Genomic DNA, 20,899 nt, shown 5'->3' with positions numbered 1-20,899 from the left:
ACACAGCTGGGAATCGGTAGCAATTTTGATGCAAGTTTTCGCAAAGAGAAGTAACGAGGATCATTCAGTCGAAATATCTTAATCTTCTATGAAATCAATGATATTAGAGTTATCTTTTCTTCTTTTTTGTGAAGTCAATATGGCTGAACAAAATGGATAATGTATACAGTGGCGGATCCAGGGGTAGGGTTCCGGGGGTGGACCCCCTTTTTTTGGCCGATCAATGCATTTGAATGGGGACATATGGTTGGAAACCCAACCCCCTTTACCCTGGATTGGAACCCCCCCTTTTTTAAAATGGCTAGATCCGCCCTTGGTATACAAGTGGAAATAATTAGATGATAGTGTTTAGGAAGTGAATATTCAAACAGAAATAGGTACGTCATATCCTAGAAAAATATCTAACGAAAAGGACTATATTTATTGGCAAGCCTTGCATGCATGGGCTATAAACAATACATTGTTTTTGAAGCTGAGTCGCAATTCTGAACTTTTGAAATGGGAAAAATCCGTACATGTAGCTCTTTGGTCAGCAAATAGTAAAAAAAAAGACTCAGTCTGGAGTATCCATAAATTTGATATAATAACATATATTTTTCAAAGATATACTAATGGAAGTGATTTTTATCAAAAGAGCCAAAGTTATTGGTGCATCAAAGATCAGAAAAACTCACGTACGTTACAATTTATCACAGTTGCAAAATAAATATGAAGAACGTCTGTTCAGTAGTGGTGTTGAAATAAATGACGAAAGATTTTTTTAGGTCAACTAAAATTTAATTTCTATTGTCTCGATTAACCTTCCCTTGAGAACTTGCACGTCTGTTGCAATTATGTTTTAACTTGTTTTCTTTATGAATACTTATTAAATATTCCAAACTGGACGGATTAGCAACGTTCGATTAAACAATCAAAATGCGACGGCTTTGAACTAGTTGTCAGTAACTGCGAGTCTCATTTCTGTACTGAGTGTCATTTTGTTGTGGGGATGTAGAAGTTCCCGTCCCAAACCACACTGTGTTTTGTTATATGTTATTTATTTATAACCATCTGGTGATTAAAGTCTTTTTCTTTTTAAAAACTGATTTCAATAGTTATCATTTTTGACTGTTACAGCGCTGTCCCAGGTTAGGGGAGGGTACGCACCTAAAAACGAGTGTAACCCCGCCACTTTATGTAGGTGCCTGTCCCAAGACAGGAGCCTGTAAATGTAATTCAGTGGTTATCACTTATTGCTGTGAAACAAATTTGTTTTTCATTCCTTGTTGTACATACATTAGGCCGTTAGTTTTTTCATTTAAATTGTTTTACGTTTGTCATTTCGGGTACCTTTTATAAATATGTTGCCGACTATACGCTTTGAACTTTGGTCCTTGTTGAAAGCCCTATGGTGACATATAGTTGTTAATTTCTGTGTCACTTGGTCTCTGGTTTAGAGTTCTCTGGTTTAGAGTTTTCTTATTTTTGTATTAACAGAGAATATGCTCCTGAGACGGCAACACAACGATAAACAGAAAGCAAGACACCAAGAGCCATGTCAAAGTTCTCTGGTGGAAACATGTCATGTAGGCAATAATACTTTTGTACATTCTAACTCTTTTACATCTATCTGAACCATTTAAAAGTTGACACTCGCCAAACCTCTCCATGAACATTTCTAAAGCGTTTTAAGTTAGAAAAAACTGTTGCTTTAAAAAAGGTAAGTACTGATCACTTACATGTATAACCTGTTTCTTTGGGTACATTAGTATGACTTTTTATATAATCATGAATTACATTTGTAAACTAAATTGATTGACCAATGAAAAATATGCATAACATAACCTCTTCTATCCATTAGTTATATTATGCAACAGACTTCAGTTATGAAGTAATAAACTTACAATTAGTACACTTACATTGAATATCAGTACGCTCGCATTAGTTACATGTACTCTATAATCAGTTCTGTATAAACAAACTATGCACATGGAAAAAGTATTGCAACATTTTGATTTTTTAAACCTTAGAAAATCAGCCTCCTTTTTTGGATAAGATATGATAAATTATTTGTATAATAATATGTTGCTGAGGTAACCGCAACTGTTCCTGAAGAAGGGCATATCTTTTCAATTCATGAGGTGTCCTTTCGCGTACTTCACCCATAAGCATAAATAAAGCATAAAAAATTTATTTAAAGTCGGTTATACATATAACAATACAACATAAGCTCTGTAGAGCTTTTATCCGACATACATATAAGACAAGCACAATACATAAAACACATAAAACATGCAAAATAAATAATGTTATCAAGCACAACAATTAATTAGCACAATTAAAGCATATAAGCAAACATAAAATGCAGATAAACTAACATTCATGCAATATCAATTATAAAGCACTAAAAGTAATTCAAGCATTAAGAACACAAATAAAAAAATTATGCCAAATAATTTAAAAGCCAGAGTATAGTATTACATGATAAATAAATAAACTGATCTACAGCTCATTGAGATCTGCAGGAGGAACACTGACACGAACTGCCCTCCCAATTTATAAACCAAACTTTTAAACTGACCCAATGGCATTTCGTCCCTCATTTTATTTGGCAGTTCGTTCCAGAGTTTGGCTCCCGCATATCTAAATGAGTGTAGCCCATGGGTAGTTGTCCTTACCCTGGGAACATCTGCTATGTTGTTATTTCTAAAAGAGTAATTACATTTTTTAATTTCAATAAGTTCATGTAAATATAATGGACATTGTTTATTAATCACCCCAATAATGTTTAATATATGCTCGATATGATTCAAATCTGAGCTACAATCTGGACAAGGAAGATAAACCGATTTTCATTGGACCAAATGATCTTCCTCCAATATGCTTATTTTCATCGTTGGCGAGGTCTGCACAATTATATACAGGCCACTGTATGGGTGGCCGTAAGCAAAGGTCTCTGTGATGGTCTTCTCGCAAATTAACCAGTAGCTATGAGTCGATTTCGAACAGTATGTGTGTAAAGTCTCATGCAAGTCAACTACTCTCTTACTGTTGGCAAAGGGTTTCCTACTGACCAACATTCAAAAAGCTTGGTTTTCCCTAGTTCATGTTAAAGGGAGTCTTCTTGATCTCGGTAGGTCCATATCATCATTTGTTGCCTGATTTTTATTCACAAAACGACTTATAGTGGAATGGTGATGACCAACAATATAGGCAATTAGTCGCAGCGACATACCCACTTCTCTCAATTTCGACTATCATATATATCTACATGACAGTTTCAAATCTTTTACTAAATGAAAAATCTTTATTGATTTTTTTTACAGATATTTAAAAATTAAAAACAATCAGTCCTATTACACCAATTTTGTTCCTGATAGTTGGAGTATCACTGAACATTTGTTTTATGGAGATTCATAAGTTCAGGAATTTACACAGTAACGTGTATAATAAAGATTCATTACTTTATAACATGGGCCTTTTATAGATAACATTTCGATTATTGTTCATTAATAAAGGTCGTACGCTGATTGCAGTTATTCACATTCTTATCATGCCATCTGTTGATATTAACCCCAATGTTGACGGGCTTTGGTTTTCTCATATCGGCCAGTTTTTGACATTCGAGTGTCTGGAGAAATCCACGATCTTCGACAAGAAAACTTCAATTTATATTTTTTTTCAATAAATGTCGAGAATAAAAGTAGAATGCAAATTAAAGCAACACATGAAAACAATGATCAAGCCAGAAAAGAATCATCCTTTCCCTACCAGAATATCAAATGGTCGCTCCTTTCAATTTACTGTGTCTATCCGGCTAGCGAGGCACCCAAAGTACTGAAGGTTACAGTTTAAAATGAATTGGATCAATCTAGATGCAATGTTGTTAAGATTGTTTTCTATGTTCTGTTTTGTGTTTTGTGTTTGTTGTTATTCTGTTTTTCTGTTTGTCTTTTTCTTGTTTAGCCATATCATTGTCAATTTATTTTCGACTAATGAGTGTGAATGTCCCTTCGGTATCCTTTGCCTCTCAAGGAATTAGTCTAGTTTTTTCCTAAATGTAATTTACCTTTCTTCTACCGCCCTTGTTAGACAATATAAAAAAGAAGATGTGGTATGAATCCCAATGAGATAACTCTCCTCAAGAGAAGAAACGATACAGAAATTAACAACTTTTTGTCAGCATACGTACGGCCTTCGTCAATCAGCGAAGCCTATACCGCATAGTCAGCTTAAACAAGTCCCGAAATGACAAATGTAAAACAATCAAAACGAGAAAACTAACGGTCTAACTTATGTACAATCCATTAACAATAACAGTATGTCTTATAACCAAAATGTGCTTGCATTTCCTATCATGATTTTCTTGATAGAGGGTTGCTGCTCACAAGGAAGTTATTAAACCAAGAGTTCCAAATGGTGAAGTTGAAATCATCCCTTCGTAAATTTTACGGATGCCATCACGAGTTGGTTGACCGTTATGGAATAACCATTTCACAAATGATATCGGATATGTTCCTTACGTCGTAACTACAATTCCCTTCCCTTTCATGAATGTGACCTACCGAATTAGACTATTTACCGGATTTGTAATCACATAAGCAACACGAAGGGTGCCACATGTGGAGCAGGATCTGCTTACCCTTCCGGAGCACCTGAGATCACCCCTAGTTTTTGGTGGGGTTCGTGTTGTTTATTCTTTAGTTTTCTATGTTGTGTCATGTGTACTATTGTTTTTCTGTTTGTCTTTTTCATTTTTAGCCATGGCGTTGTCAGTTTGTTTTAGATTTATGAGTTTGACTGTCCCTTTGGTATCTTTCGTCCCTCTTTTATACATCTTTATTTCTGAAGAGACCAAATTACATAGGTATAGAGATATACACAACAAATAAAACATCATGTATATGCATAGACATACAAAGTATAGCTATACGAAAGCAAGACAGAGGCATATTTCATAAATTATAGTATACAGAATAAGCTAAAAAGTGTCAAATACACGAGTTCCCCAGGAGAACCTATATGCATAATGATTAGTCTGTTGGCTTTGTGTATAAAGTTTTTTAGTTTTTTTTTGCAAATCTGATGTGTAATGCCACTTCAAAAGGTATGTACAGTTCATTCTTATGTTGTGCAATTGAACCACTGTCCAGGGTTAAGAGAGGCTTAAGCGCTCCAAAACAAGTTTGAACAGCGGTATACTGGCACTACTACTGTCTCTACTTAAAAAATCACAATCGGTGTGGTGTTGTCAAAGCCAAGACAGGAGCATCATACTTAATTATACCTTTAATTGGTTATATCAACGCCAATGGAATCTGTTGTGTAACTGTCTCATATGTAATTATATTATCACATATCCTTATAAATATATACATTGATATAAGGGACAGACATCAGAGGCATCTAGTTCAAAACTTGTTTTTTGTAGGTTCGTACATGTATATAAAATTTGCCAATTGATTATATTATATAATTAGGGACATTCTGTTTTGAATTTCCCTCGGAGTTCGTTTTTTTTTTGTTATTTTACTTTTTACTAATTATAATCATAATTGTTAAAAATTCTGAATTAATAAAATATAGTTGTTATTTTTGCCACTTTCGAATACACATACTAAATTGTTTGTAACATAATGTAAAATCGTTTACGGATGACATACTTAAGATAATTACAAATAGATTTAGAAAATTTATGATTTACCTCATCATAGATATCAGGATTAGTTAGTTACCAAAGGTACCAGGATTATAATTTAGTACGCCAGACGCGAGTTTCGTCTACATAAGACTCATAAGTGACGCTCATATCAAACTATTCATAAAGCCAAACAAGTACAAAGTTGAAGAGCATTGAGGATCCAAAATTCCAAAAAGTTGTGCCAAATACGGCTAAGGTAATCTATGCCTGGGATAAGAAAATCCTTAGTTTTTCGAAAAATTCAAAATTTGGTAAACAGGAAATTTATAAAAATGACCACATTATTGATATTCATGTCAACACCGGAGTGCTGACTACTGGGCTGGTGATACCCTCGGGGACGATTAAATTTTGCCCGTTAGACGCTCGTTTCGTCAACAAAAGACTAAACTGTATAAAAAGAATGTCCAGTAATAATCAATCCATAAGAGCCCTCATGATGTAAATTGTGTCATGCACAGAATTATACTGTCTTATGTCTCCTAGGATAGTTCGACCTTACAAAACGTGTCATTGCAAACTGGTTTTGTCATGCACAGAATTATATATACTGTCTTATGTCTCCTTGGATAGGTCGAACTTACAAAACGTGTCATTGCAAACTGCATAATGTTGAAACTTAAAACTTTTCATAACATTATTTTTATTTGAAGTCTAAATACATATAAAATGTATCAACTATCTAGATTAAAAAAAAAAACAATTGTCAATTTCAACTTTTTGAATGGGATGCCTTTGTTGGAATGAAATGGCCTGAGATATCCGAAAGTAAAAGACATCCGAGTACCAAACACATAACGAAAACTCCAACAAACCCAATGTATTTAGAAGATGTTCTATCGTCATCTGCTGATACTTTCCTGGCCCTGAACATACTGGTCTCTTTTGGATCGATAGCAATTGCTTCATTCAAAATGTTCAAATATTCCTGCATAGAATCGAGATTTGCGTGTGTTGAGTTATATGGGATACAAGGACACCAACAGCTAGAGCCTGTCGTTATATTACTACTACCTGCGTTATAATGACTCGTTGAGAGCACACCTGGTATTGGTTGACTAATAAAGCTTGTGTATGGTGTTGATGCTTCGGTTGTGTCTTGTTTTGTTGCAGAATCAATTGTCGTTGTCTGAAAATGAGTTGATTGCGTTTTCAAGTCGGTCTTTGAAGTGTAGGTTTTAGTTGTGCCTTGTTTTGTTGTTGTTTGAAAAGATGTTGATTGAGTATTGAAGCTTGTGTCCGTTGTGGAGGCTTCAGTTGTGATCTCTTTTGTTGTTGTCTGAATAGGAGTTGATTGAGTATTTAAACTTGTGTCCGTTGTAGAGAGTACATAAGTAGTTCCTTTTGTTGTTGTTTGAAAAGATGTTGATTGAGTATTGAAGTTTGTTTCCGTTGTGGAAGCTTCAGTTGTGATCTCTTTTGTTGTTGTCTGAATAGGAGTTGATTGAGTATTTAAACTTGTGTCCGTTGTAGAGAGTACATAAGTAGTTCCTTTTGTTGTTGTTTGAAAATATGTTGATTGAGTATTGAAGTTTGTTTCCGTTGTGGAAGCTTCAGTTGTGATCTCTTTTGTTGTTGTCTGAATAGGAGTTGATTGAATATTTAAACTTGTGTCCGTTGTGGAGGCTTCAGTTGTAGTTCCTTTTGTTATTGTCTGAATAGGAGTTGAATGAGTATTGAAGCTTGTGTCCGTTGTGAAAGCTTCAGTTGTGATTTCTTTTGTTGTTGTCTGAATAGGAGTTGATTGAGTATTTAAACTTGTGTCCGTTGTGGAGGCTTCAGTTGTAGTTCCTTTTGTTATTGTCTGAATAGGAGTTGAATGAGTATTGAAGTTTGTGTCCGTTGTGGAGGCTTCAGTTGTGATATCTTTTGTTGTTGTCTGAATAGGAGTTGATTGAGTATTTAAACTTGTGTCCGTTGTAGAGAGTACATATGTAGTTCCTTTTGTTGTTGTTTGAAAAGATGTTGATTGGGTATTGAAGTTTGTGTCCGTTGTGGAGAGTTCAGTTGTGATCTCTTTTGTTGTTGTCTGAATGGGAGTTGATTGAGTATTGAAGTTTGTGTCCGTTGTGGAGAGTTCAGTTGTGATCTCTTTTGTTGTTGTCTGAATAGGAGTTGATTGAGTATTTAAGCTTGTGTCCGTTGTAGAGGCTTCAGTTGTGATCTCTTTTGTTGTTGTCTGAATAGGAGTTGATTGAGTATTTAAGCTTGTGTCCGTTGTAGAGGCTTCAGTTGTGATCTCTTTTGTTGTTGTCTGAATAGGAGTTGACTGAGTATTTAAGCTTGTGTCCGTTGTAGAGGCTTCAGTTGTAGTTCCTTTTATTGTTGTCTGAATAGAAGTTGAATGAGTATTGGAGTTTGTGTCCGTTGTGGAGGCTTCAGTCGTGATATCTTTTGTTGATGTCTGAATAGGAGTTGATTGAGTATTTAAGCTTGTGTCCGTTGTGGATGGTAGTGCTGTGCCTTCGTTTGTTGTTGATTGAACAGGAGTTGATTGAGTTTCAAAGCTTGTGTCTGTTGTAAAGGGTTGAATTGTGGTTTCTTTTGTTGATTGAATCGAAGTTGATTGCGTATAGAGGCTTGTGTCCGTTGTAGAGGGTTCAGGCAATGTTCCTTTTGTTGTTGTTTGAATCGAAGGTGATGGAGTATTGAAGCTGGTGTCTGTTGTGGAGGCCTCAGTTGTCGTTCCTTTTGTAGTTGTTTGAATCGAAGTTGATGGAGTATTGATGCTTGTGTCTGTTGTGGAGGCCTCAGTTGTCGTTCCTTTTGTTGTTGTTTGAATCGAAGTTGATTGAGTATTGAAGCTGGTGTCTGTTGTTGGGGCCTCAGTTGTTGTTCCTTTTGTTGTTGTTTGAAAAGATGTTGATTGAATATTTAAGCTTGTGTCCGTTGTGGAGGCTTCAGTTGTAGTTCCTTTTGTTGTTGTCTGAATAGGAGTTGAATGAGTATTGAAGTTTGTATCTGTTGTGGAGGCTTCAGTTGTGATCTCTTTTGTTGTTGTCTGAATAGGAGTTGATAGAGTATTTAAACTTGTGTCTGTTGAAGAGAGGACATATGTAGTTCCTTTTGTTGTTGTTTGAAAAGATGTTGATTGAGTATTGAAGTTTGTGTCCGTTGTGGAGAGTTCAGTTGTGATCTCTTTTGTTGTTGTCTGAATAGGAGTTGATTGAGTATTTAAGCTTGTGTCCGTTGTAGAGGCTTCAGTTGTGATCTCTTTTGTTGTTGTCTGAATAGGAGTTGACTGAGTATATAAGCTTGTGTCCGTTGTAGAGGCTTCAGTTGTAGTTCCTTTTGTAGTTGTCTGAATAGAAGTTGAATGAATATTGAAGTTTGTGTCCGTTGTGGAGGCTTCAGTTGTGATATCTTTTGTTGATGTCTGAATAGTAGTTGATTGAGTATTTAAGCTTGTGTCCGTTGTGAATGGTAGTGCTGTGCCTTCGTTTGTTGTTGATTGAACAGGAGTTGATTGAGTTTCAAAGCTTGTGTCTGTTGTAAAGGGTTGAATTGTGGTTTCTTTTGTTGATTGAGTCGAAGTTGATTGCGTATAGAGGCTTGTGTCCGTTGTAGAGGGTTCAGGCGATGATTCTTTTGTCGTTGTTTGAATCGAAGTTGATGGAGTATTGAAGCTGGTGTCTGTTGTGGAGGCCTCAGTTGTCGTTCCTTTTGTAGTTGTTTGAATCGAAGTTGATGGAGTATCGATGCTTGAGTCTGTTGTGGAGGCCTCAGTTGTCGTTCCTTTTGTTGTTGATTGAATCAAAGTTGATGGAGTATTGAAGCTGGTGTCTGTTGTAGATGCCTCAGTTGTCGTTCCTTTTGTTGTTTTTTGAATCGAAGTTGATGGAGTATTGAAGCTGGTGTCTGTTGTTGGGGCCTCAGTTGTCGTTCCTTTTGTTGTTGTTTGAATCGAAGTTGATTGAGTATTGAAGCTGGTGTCTGTTGTGGAGGCCTCAGTTGTCTTTCCTTTTGTTGTTGTTTGAATCGAAGTTGATGGAGTATTGAAGCTGGTGTCTGTTGTGGAGGCCTCAGTTGTCGTTCCTTTTGCTGTTGTTTGAATCGAAGTTGATAGAGCATTGAAGCTGGTGTCTGTTGTGGAGGCCTCAGTTGTCGTTCCTTTTGTTGTTGTTTGAATCGAAGTTGATGGAGTATTGAAGCTGGTGTCCGTTGCGGAAGCCTCAGTTGTCGTTCCTTTTGTTGTTGTCTGAATCGAAGTTGATGGAGCATTGAAGCTGGTGTCTGTTGTGAAGGATTCAGGTGTTGTTTCTTTTGTTGTTGTTTGAATCGAAGTTGATGGAGAATTGAAGTTGGTGTCTGTTGTGGAGGCCTCAGTTGTACCTTGTTTTGTTGATGAGGAGTCAGTTGTTAGTTGACTACATGTTGATGCATAATCATCTCGCGGATGACACATCACCTCTTCCGACACACCGACCTGACATTGATCTAAAAATACAAATCATATCAAAAGGATTTAAATATCGGCATTGGTTTAAGTTTTACGTGATCTTTTTTGAAGTGTAAGAAATCTCATTCAAGAGTTTCAGAGTAATCTACATTAAAACTAGATCCATTTTAGGTTTTTTTATGTATTACATGGTGTTTTATATTTTCGCAGTATCCTACGTGTAAAGCAAGGACCAGTTATATATAATATTTATTTCTATAGATAATGTTTGAAAAAGGTTTTGGTTTTCCATATGAGAGAAAATGGTTTTAGTGACAAACCTAAGTGAAATATCTACCTATATGTGCAACAATTAAGTAAATAAATGAAGCAGTGTTCAACCTAGTTTATTATGGCAGAGAAAACCATCAATATAGCGGAATGTAAAGTTAAAGGATATATTTTATTCTTTCTCCATTAAAGGGATAGATATTTCAGCTTATGATATTGCTTGTATGTACTGAATCTCATTTTACTTTACGGTTACATTTTCTGTAAACGTCTTTAAAGCATTATATTTTTTAAAATATTATATAGATATAGGAAGATGTGGAATGAGTGCCAATGAGACAACTCTCCATCCAAATAACAATTTATAAAAGTAAACCATTATAATAGGTTAAAGTACAGCCTTCAACACATAGCCTTGGCTCACACCGAACAGCAAGCTATAAAGGGCCCAAAACAATTAGTAATATAAAACCATTCAAACAGGAAAACCAACGGTCTAATCTATATAAAAACGAAATACATATACATTTATATGTAATATATGATATATATCGGAAACAATCGTGAATATGATACATTCGTGAAAAGGGAACAATCGTGAATATGAAACATTCGTGAATAGGATACAATCATGAAAAGGACACAATCGTGAATCGGATACAATCATGAATAGGATGCAATCATGAATAGGATACAATCATGAATAGGATGCAATCGTGAATATAATACAATCGTGAATAGAATACAATCATGAAAAGGAAACAATCGTGAATAGAATATAACCGTGAATAGGATATAATAGTGAATAGGAAAAATTCGTAAATCGAATACACTCATGAATAGGATACAATCGTGAATAGGATATAATCGTGAATAAGATAAAATCGTGAATCGAAAACACTCATGAATAGAATGCAATCATGAATATGATAAAATCGTGAATAGGAAACAATCGTGAATCGGATACAATCATGAATAGGATGCAATCGTGAATATGATACAATCATGAATTGGATAAAATCGAGAATCGAATACACTCACGAATAGGATACAATTGTGAATAGGATATAATCGTGAATAGGTTAAAATCGTGAATCGAATACAATCGTTAATAGGATACAATCATGAATAGAAGACACAATCATGAAAAGAAAACAATCGTGAATAGGATACAATCATGAATATGATACAATCGTGAATCGGGTAAAATCATGAATAGGATGCAATCGTGAAGATGATACAATCGTGAATCAGATAAAACCGTGAATCGAATACACTCATGAATAGGATGCAATCGTGAAGATGATACAATCGTGAATCAGATAATACCGTGAATCGAATACACTCATGAATAGGATACAATCGTGAATAGGATATAATCGTGAATAGGATAAAATCGTGAATCGATTACAATCGTTAATAGGATACAATCGTGAATAAGATGCAATCGTGTCATAGGATACAATCGTGAATATGATAAAATCGTGAATCGAATACACTCATGACTAGGATACAATCGTGAATAGGATAAAATAGTGTATCGAATACACTCATGAATAGGATACAATCGTGAATTGGACACAATCGTTAAAAAGAAACAATTATGTGCATCAAGTACAATTCTCAATAGAACACAATATGGAAATTACAAATCAGACGAACAGAAATGATCAGAGTTTTATACTTAGATATAACATTTACTGTCTTCAATACGGAGCCTTGGCTCACACAGAACTACAAGTTATAACGTCCACCAATTATGACTAGTGGAAAACCATTCAGACAGGAAAACCAACAGTCTAATCTATATTAAACAAGAAACACTTATGAACCATATAAAAATAAGAAACACTTATGAAACATATAAAAATAAAAAACATTTATGAACCACATCAACAAACAACAACCACTGAACATCAGGTTCCTGACTTAGGACAGGTGCAAACAAATGCTGCGGGTTTAGATGTTTAAATAGGCGCCAACCTTCAACCATCCTGAAACATCACACCATTGAAAGACATCTTTACCTAGTTTTATACTCCACGTTATGTTGTTCGCAGACTCCGATTCAAATCCTATTAAATCTATAGGTATGTCGCTTTTGTACTCTGCTGTCATCAAAACACCAGTGCCTTCAATCTCTCCTGTTCCAACCATTACAATGTTATTCCATGAAATCCAGAAAATTCTTTCTTCGTTACAACTTAAGATGTTAGTAGAACTGATTTCGGTTTTTTCACATTCTGACCAGACTAAAGTGTAACATCTTGTTATACGAGAAACTACGGATCCATCCCATAGTACGCGTCCGATAACAATATGATAACTTGGACGTAGTGTAGTGGTATTGGTTGAGAAAATTAGTCTGACTTCGTCACATGATCTGACAGAAAAAATGAAGGACGTGTAGTTGGTGTGTGTTATTGGTATAGTATTCATTATTTTATAAACATTGTTGGGCCAAGTGCACACAGTGAAATTATGACCAATAGTTCCACCTACAATGGAAAACAATACAATTATTATGTTTCATATTTATTATTTATGTGTATTTGTTAAATAATCAAATACATATTATAGGATTGAATATATATAAATAAATAAAAACAATCATGGGATGAAAAAAGGAAAAGAAACCCACGGGCACTACCTTCTAATCTCTCTGCTTTATTTTATATCATGTATTTCGTTAATACAAATTATTCAGATATGTGTATGTCATGAAACTGTAATGAAACTGAATTATAAATTGAATATATTATTTAACATTGCAATATATATCTATAAGTATTAAGCAGACGGATAAGCTCTTTAAAGAATACAAAAGATAATTAAAAACCAATTGTTCAGAGAACGATTGAAGGTCTTTCCACCAGTTAATATCTATTTTGATATTAAAATATAAAACATCAGTCTAAAATGTCAGTTCATATGGCTTTATGGTGTATAGATATGAATTTAAAGCAAAGGTCAAAATCTAGAACGTCAAATTAACCTATGACCTTGACCTCAATTTCAAGGTCACAAACTGAGGATTTCAAATCAAAAGACCCTAGTCTCTAATATGTATGGTTAATAAGTTATATCACTTTAAACATAATTTAAGATACATGTATGATAGGGGCTAAAACTCCCATTCATTGTTTACGCACCCTTTCAACTAAAATTATTTAGTTACCACATGTCACAACTAACAATTTATACAAAATAATTTGTCGATATCTTATAAGGTTAATGAAAATGAGTGAAAATAAGACAAATTCAAAAATTAGAATATGACCTTGACCTTTGACCTTGACCTATTTTTCATTTTTTTTGGACCAAGAAACTCAAATCAAAAGATCCTAGGTCTCTATCACTTATGGTGTTCCAGTTTAAAATACATTTCAAAATTTCAAATACAAAAAGGGAAATAACTCTCATATGGAGCGTTCATATTGCTTCGGTCGAAATTGGACAAATCATGCGAGGGATATAACGAGCAATTTTATAAAATGCATTTGTTGTAATCTTTTACGGTTTCGAAGGAGTTGTGGACACAAGGAAAACAGTGTTTGGGAAGATAACTCCTACAAAGAAAAGTATTCGGTTACGCAGGGTAAATTTCAAAAGCGCATAAACTGTTCGATATCATATACCAAATATCTAAGCGACATATTGCGAAACAAATGTTTATCGCAAGAACAAAATTTGGCGGAAGAAAAAAAAAAATCAGAAGAAAAACAATAGGTATTTCCACAGAAAAGTGGAAAGACCTAATTAACATTTTACGTATGTAAAGCTACAACTACTCCTTTCTCTATCTCCGATAATCAATATGGAGTGATATTTAGAATTAAAAGCAAGATAATTCCCCCTTGTTTTTGTGTGTATGAAATGGATCATAGGTTAAAAAGAGAGACATATGACATGTGGAGCAGGATCTGCTGAATCTAAGGGCAAATGAGATCACCGAAGATGTTGTTTGTGAGTTCATGTGGCTAAGTCTTTAGCTTTCTATGATGTGTTTCACAAGTCATGACACAGTCAGTTAGTTTTCAACTTGTGAGCTTGATTATTTCTTGAGTATGTTCTGTATCTCTTGTATATACACAAATAAGGTCAGAGTAACTGATCTCTGAGTGTCATTTTGGTTGTTTTATTTTGTTGTTGGGTCCGCACATGACGTTTACATACTATCAAAATATATCCATAAAGATATTAAATAAGATGACATATAAAAATAAAAAAATATGGCATGATTGTCATTGAGACAATTCTTCACGAGAGACCAAATGACACAGAAAGTACCAACTAGGTCATCGTACGCCTTTAACAATGAACAAAGTTCATTCACACAGTCAGCTTTAATAAGCACCGAAATGACACATGTAACACAATGCAAACGAAAGAACTAACGGCCTAATTAAATTGTACAAAATAATGGTAGAAAAAAACAATGTTCCGCCGCAACAATACTCACTTTTAAAAGTTCCAAATAATATGATGAAAATGATTATATTTTTCTGCACCATAACGTTAGCAAGAATAAACAAATGAGCAACTACTAGGTCCTCTCATCTCTAAGTCCTAACATATATACATTTGTACCTATATTTTAACCTAGTTGGTTATTCAATGACAGTATCGGTAAAATAGGTGCTTCTATCTACTGAATAATTGAACTATTGTTTGATACATTTGTTTAGACAACAAATTAGATGTTATACAACTGGCTCTTTTTATACATTTGTTTATACAATGTACACGACAGTACTTGACTAAGTGAAAATATTGGAATTTAAAAGCATACTCTTTATTTTAACAACTAAATCAAGCTCTGTTGATATTTGAAGAAATATTTGTTAATTTGATTGCTCAGTGAATAGTTATTGTTCTGGTATAAATGGAAAAAATCACAAGTTCTTGACAAATATTGAAATAAAAGTAGTTTTTACTACCTAAACAAATCACTTTACATGATTAAAGTACATATACCGCATGTTTCCAAACTTTTGTTGCGGACATCGTTTGCTTGACAGTGTTTCATAATTATACAGTAACTATTGGATTTTTGATTAAGTTATAACACATGTATGAACAGTTATGAAACTGTTTTGTATACAAAAGGTATGCTGTTTTTAAATAATGAATCAAAACGCTTAATGGTTTTATATAGCAAATGGTTTCACAAAATCTAACGAGAAATGTGTACAAATTTTAAAGAATGGTACCATATGATGACCTATTTTATACGCATATTACATGTAAGATGCTTATACATATTTGTATGTCAAATCAATGGTAAAAACCGATTTCAAATACGATAATATCCTTCATTATGCTGGAGTTAGACTTCCAGCCCTGTATACCACGTGGTATTATTCTACAAGAAAGCAAATCAAGGAGACAATTTTGTTAAAGTGAAAGTTCTCTCGTTGTGGAATACTAATAAAACTGTCACATTGTAACATTAAAGTAAATATTATGACAATAAATATTGTTAACACTAACAGACAATAGGTTCGCCCGTACTCTTACATATTCAGTAAATGATGCAAAACCAAAAAAATCACCAAGTCTTAGAGTATCTCAATTCACCAAGAAGGAATTTGAACTGAAGAACATGCCTTTTTGTTGTTTGCATGCTATATCAATATGAAATGATTGCAATCTTTAAAAAAATGATTAACTCCTCAGATGGATACAAATAAAAAAACATATATCAAAAACAAAGAGTGGACGTGGATGGGTACTTAAAAATCCCAATATCAAAGAGACATGGAGTACAGATCTGAGAGTACCCGTAGTTACTGACTGCTTGTTTAAAGCCAATAACACAATAACAACCTATGAAAAAAAGTCATGTTTCTAAGACTAAAATATCAACCAGAACATATTCAACATAAAATGGATTTGGTGTAAATTAAATGTTTGTTTTCTCTGATTTCATGGCATTTTCCCGCCATATAGGCAATAAGTTTTTTAGCATTATTATTTGAATTATTCATCATGACTTTTTCTCTTATATCTTACAATCATATTTTCTTCATAATTTACGATTCATGATTATGTTAAAGCCAGTTCATCTTCAAATAATGATTCGTGATTATGCATACTTTGCCTTATCTTATCATTAACTCGTAGCTGTATAATACCTATCAATCAGTAAAATTGATAGTATAAGTGTAAGTAATTATATCTTTTTGTCATTCAGTTATTCAACTGTCGTCATCGGCTTTCAAATGTTCGGCTTTGAGCGTCATGATGAAGATAAATCAAGAAACTTAACGAGTTGTTCTCATTCTTTAAACAAAAATGTTCAATGTTTTATTAAGAGTATACAAATATTAGATGTATATCGATTGCTCTACTCTATTTCACGAATTTATCTATAAATGATTCTAGACTGTTATTTACATAGGTACAAATATACAATTATATGGTACATATTTAAATTGCTTGAATTTTAATTCCGTAAATATTGTTTGTTTGAGGATAATACTTTGGTGAAATTAAAAAAAATCTAGAATTAAACAAACTGATGCTACGAGTCCGAAGAGCATTTAAGTTAAAATACGATATAAGCTGAACCATAATGATTGATACAATGTAGATTATTGTGTTTTAGGAAAAGACACAAGGAGTCCGAACATCCGACAAAATATCAAAAACTTGACCTGAGTACATCCTTAAAGTTCATCTGAATAGTCCCCGAAACATTAAAATTGATGAACCTAACTTAAACAGAAGCTTTATCGAATGTTCAAGTTTTTGCTATTACATGTATTGTTTATTCAATAAAGAAAAACTTATTTCCAACTTTAAACTTTAAATATTTTTTCCCCATATAGATCATAAGAAATATTAATTTTATAGTTTTTAATTGTTTTTATCGTTTATCGTTTATCACAGTACGATTATATTTTTGCAGTCCAAAAAGTGAAATGTTTTACAATAAGTACGATCATTTGAATGGAGTAAATGGTACCATCTATATGGAAAATATAGGATGTTTCTGTGAATGTAAAATTGCATAAACCAAAACCACTTTTGTGGCTGTAGCTAGTCAATATATCTGGATTATGTTCGGGGAGTCAGTTGCTGGTTGTAAATGTAATACTGTTATATATTTTTTGGAGGTTTCTGTTTATTTTATGTACAAATGTATGTAGTTTTGACAATTTATGCAAAAATCGTCACAGATACCAGACTTGATATTCTAAACGCCAAACCGCGCCTCATTTACAAAAGACTCACCAAGTCTGACTATATGACTTACATGTACTAATTATGTCAGTAATACTAGAATATAAAAAAGAATATGTGGCATGATCGCCAATGACACAACTTTCCACAAGAGACCAAAATGACACAGAAACTAACAGCTATTATAGGTCAGAACGTAGAATACTTCAAAACAAAAAAGTACATCTTGCGATTATCATTACTATTTTCCTACTTAAAATAAGTCTGTTTAAAGGTTGTAAATTAAAACTCTCAACATTTTCGTGCTCTGTATAATAATATTACAATAAAAGGCCTGAACGGTGTCTTCCTCCTATTTCCACTTTTTAAAAATACTATTCCTTCTATTCCCACTTGCAAATAACAATAGATGTTTTGATAAATAATTTGTTTTTATAACAATCAGGGTTAATTAGAATTTCACCTAAGATTTACCTGTATTTTTTTTAAAAGCATAACATATTTGGTACACTGTTTAGGTATAATACCTTGTTTATTTGTAATATGTTTCTTTTTTCATCAAATAAATATATAGATTAGACCGTTGGTTTTCCCGTTTGAATGGTTTTACACTAGTAATTTTGGGGCCCTTTATAGCTTGTTGTTCGGTGTGAGCTAAGGCTCCGTGTTGAAGGCCGTACTTTAACCTATAATGGTTTACTTTTTAAATTGTTATTTGTATGGAGAGTTGTCTCATTGGCACTCACACCACATCTTCCTATATCTATTAAAAATAGAGAAAAATTATGATAAATAGATTGGAGTCAGATTTATTTTTAAATTTTTGAATTTGTAACTTTAAAAAATTGTCTGCTTTACTAATAAATCATGATATAAATAATATTATAACCAAGTATAATCTTATATATATATAAATCTTTATTCTAACAAACCAAATAACAGAAAGGTATAGAGATAATTTTACATATTTCAATACAATTACATAAATATATAATGTACGAAAGTAGATAGAGGCATTCACAATTGTTCACCCAGAAAAGTTCAATTTGTTATTGATCTCCTTTATAAGTTACAAAGTTCGTTCAGTTCTGTACATTTTGGGGAATTCATTAAGTCATAAAACTTAAAAAATAAGGATATCTGCCATTCATCCAAAATAAATATTTCTCAAACTCCAAAGTAACTTTAAATTATCGATAATTTAATGCTTTTGGTGATTCCTGTTGGCTTAAGATGTGGAATAAAAGTATACTTTAAAACATAATTACTGAACGTATCCAATTCCTGCGTGTTAATTTTTATTTACGAATGATGTCCTTGTACCATTGCTAAAATTTAGAAAACGTTTTGACAAGTTTGTGCTATCGACAACCCAGGTGTTATAATGTGTCAACACTACAGCGAATTATTTTGAACATACTATATACATTCGTATTCCATTTTTTTTTCAAATGGCCATTTAATTTGATGTGCGATTTTTTTTCTTAATGAGATTATTAGGTAAAGCGGTGGTAAAGAATTAAAACATTGAACAGATTCCACTATTTTCGAAGGCTTTATTTGAACAATGCATGACCAGGTTTCTGATTGAACCAAATCTACTAGTAAGTAAAAATAGACAGTTTAGTAGTGGAATAATGGATTGAACTGTTTACCATCAAACACGTTTTAGATGCGAATATTTGTTATTTTGCCGAAAGTCGATAATCGGATAAAAACATTTAAATGCAAATAATACGAAGGATAACATTCTAGTTCAATCAATCATTTCGTTTATAATGAATTTAGAATATATTTCAAGACCTAAAGATTGTATGGTTTATTAGTAAGATATGTTTTAGGACACTGACCTTCCTATATGTATGATCGTCGCTGATTAAAGAATTGACTCCTCAGCTTAGTTTTAATGTGCAACATGTCCATCATGTTACAATGTACAATGAAGTTCCGGAACAATATGAATCAAAATTAACTAATTAAACATAAGTGAACAACATTTATAACCAGATATTACCAATGGTATAGTACATGTACAAGTATAAACTTACCTGTAAATCTAATTAGGAGCAAATATAGAATCGGCGCAAATGAAAAAATGAAATCGGCGCAAATGAAAGAATGAATATTTCCAAAATCGGCGCAAATGTCATACACCCCTATAAAAGGCCCCGAAATGACAATGTAAAAATAAAGCCATTCAAACGAGAAAACTAACTGCCTTGTCCATGTACAAAAAATGAACGAAAAACAAAAATATGTAACACATAAACAAACGACAACCACTGAACTACAGGCTCCTGACTTGGGACAGGCACAAACATAATACCAAGTTTATATCACGTTATTGATCAATTGCATGCATTATAATATATTTACATGTATAAATACTATTGCCTTAAACATGAAGATTTTATATATTTAACGATCGTAAGTTTCTTAAACTGCTTTTTATTTAAATTTTTATCATGGCTCCTGCAGCAATGTATCCCTTTTATCGTTGATGCAGCGTAAAACAATAAAAATCAATCAATCAATTTATCAATTAAATGTGCATAAAAATTTGAAAAATCTATTACATCTGCTGAATGTTTTGCAATCATTGATAATATAAGCCCCAGTCCCACTAGACCACGATCGCACCACCCTAACCGCGATCTAAACTAAACTCAGATCGTGGTGAGGTCGCGGTATGAACAGCATGCAAATGTAAATTTTCGTTGCTTTCACGATGCTACTGCGTTCTCATTAGTTTACGCTTCTACAATAATCCCATACCACGTTCTCACCGCGCGTATTTTGCGACCTCACTACGCTTATCAAGATCTTTCTACGCTCATCACGTTCTCACTACGACCATACCACGAGTTATCCGATTGCAACACGATCTTACCACGCTTCTTCTGCTATTAAAGCACGTTCTTACCACGATTATACTACGTTCATATCGAGATCTAACTACGTTCTCAGCAATAATGTAAATACCGTGTTCCATATCAATACAGTTCCATTCCTTCTATTTCTGATTAATACGTAGATTTCTCGGAAACAATACAGTCATGCCACCAAAATCTACTAGAACACGTGGGGGTGGAGGTAGGGGTTGATGTAGAGGTAGAGGGAGCTCTGATAGTAACGAATCCTGATCAAGCAGAGATTTCGGACCGACCAATCCAACCTAAATTACAACCTTTTGCTGGTCCATGAAGCTCAAATGACGATATTTCAGTGAACGATAGCAGAGATGGCACAGATGCGTCAATAGATATCAATAGATATAGGAAGATGTGGTATGAGTTCCAATGAGGCAACTCTCCATCCAAGTAACAATTTATAAAAGTAAACCATTATAGGCCAAGGTACGG

General features: G+C 33.6%; 1 protein-coding gene across 1 annotated transcript; it reads right to left on the bottom strand.

The window, feature by feature from the left end:
* Positions 1-6,285: 6,285 nt before the first annotated feature.
* Positions 6,286-9,901, bottom strand: LOC139490199 (uncharacterized). Its single transcript, XM_071277048.1, has 2 exons — positions 9,477-9,901; positions 6,286-9,159 (listed from the first exon to the last, which is right to left on the bottom strand). The coding sequence occupies exons 1-2, from the start codon at positions 9,899-9,901 to the stop codon at positions 6,393-6,395; spliced, it is 3,192 nt and encodes a 1,063-aa protein (XP_071133149.1). The 3' UTR covers positions 6,286-6,392.
* Positions 9,902-20,899: the final 10,998 nt, after the last annotated feature.

The sequence above is a fragment of the Mytilus edulis genome, chromosome 9, assembly GCF_963676685.1.
Source record: "Mytilus edulis chromosome 9, xbMytEdul2.2, whole genome shotgun sequence".
Classification (NCBI taxonomy): Eukaryota; Metazoa; Mollusca; class Bivalvia; order Mytilida; family Mytilidae; genus Mytilus; species Mytilus edulis.
This window is presented reverse-complemented; position numbering and strand designations above follow the sequence as displayed.

Bases quoted from the DNA above. Each gene is read 5' to 3' on its own strand.
- LOC139490199 (XM_071277048.1), bottom strand. From the start codon at position 9,901: ATGCTCCATCAACTTCGATTCAGACAACAACAAAAGGAACGACAACTG. The intron at 9,160-9,476 runs GCATCTACAACA...AACAGACACAAG, and splicing joins CAAAAGGAACGACAACTGAG to CTTTGAAACTCAATCAACTC.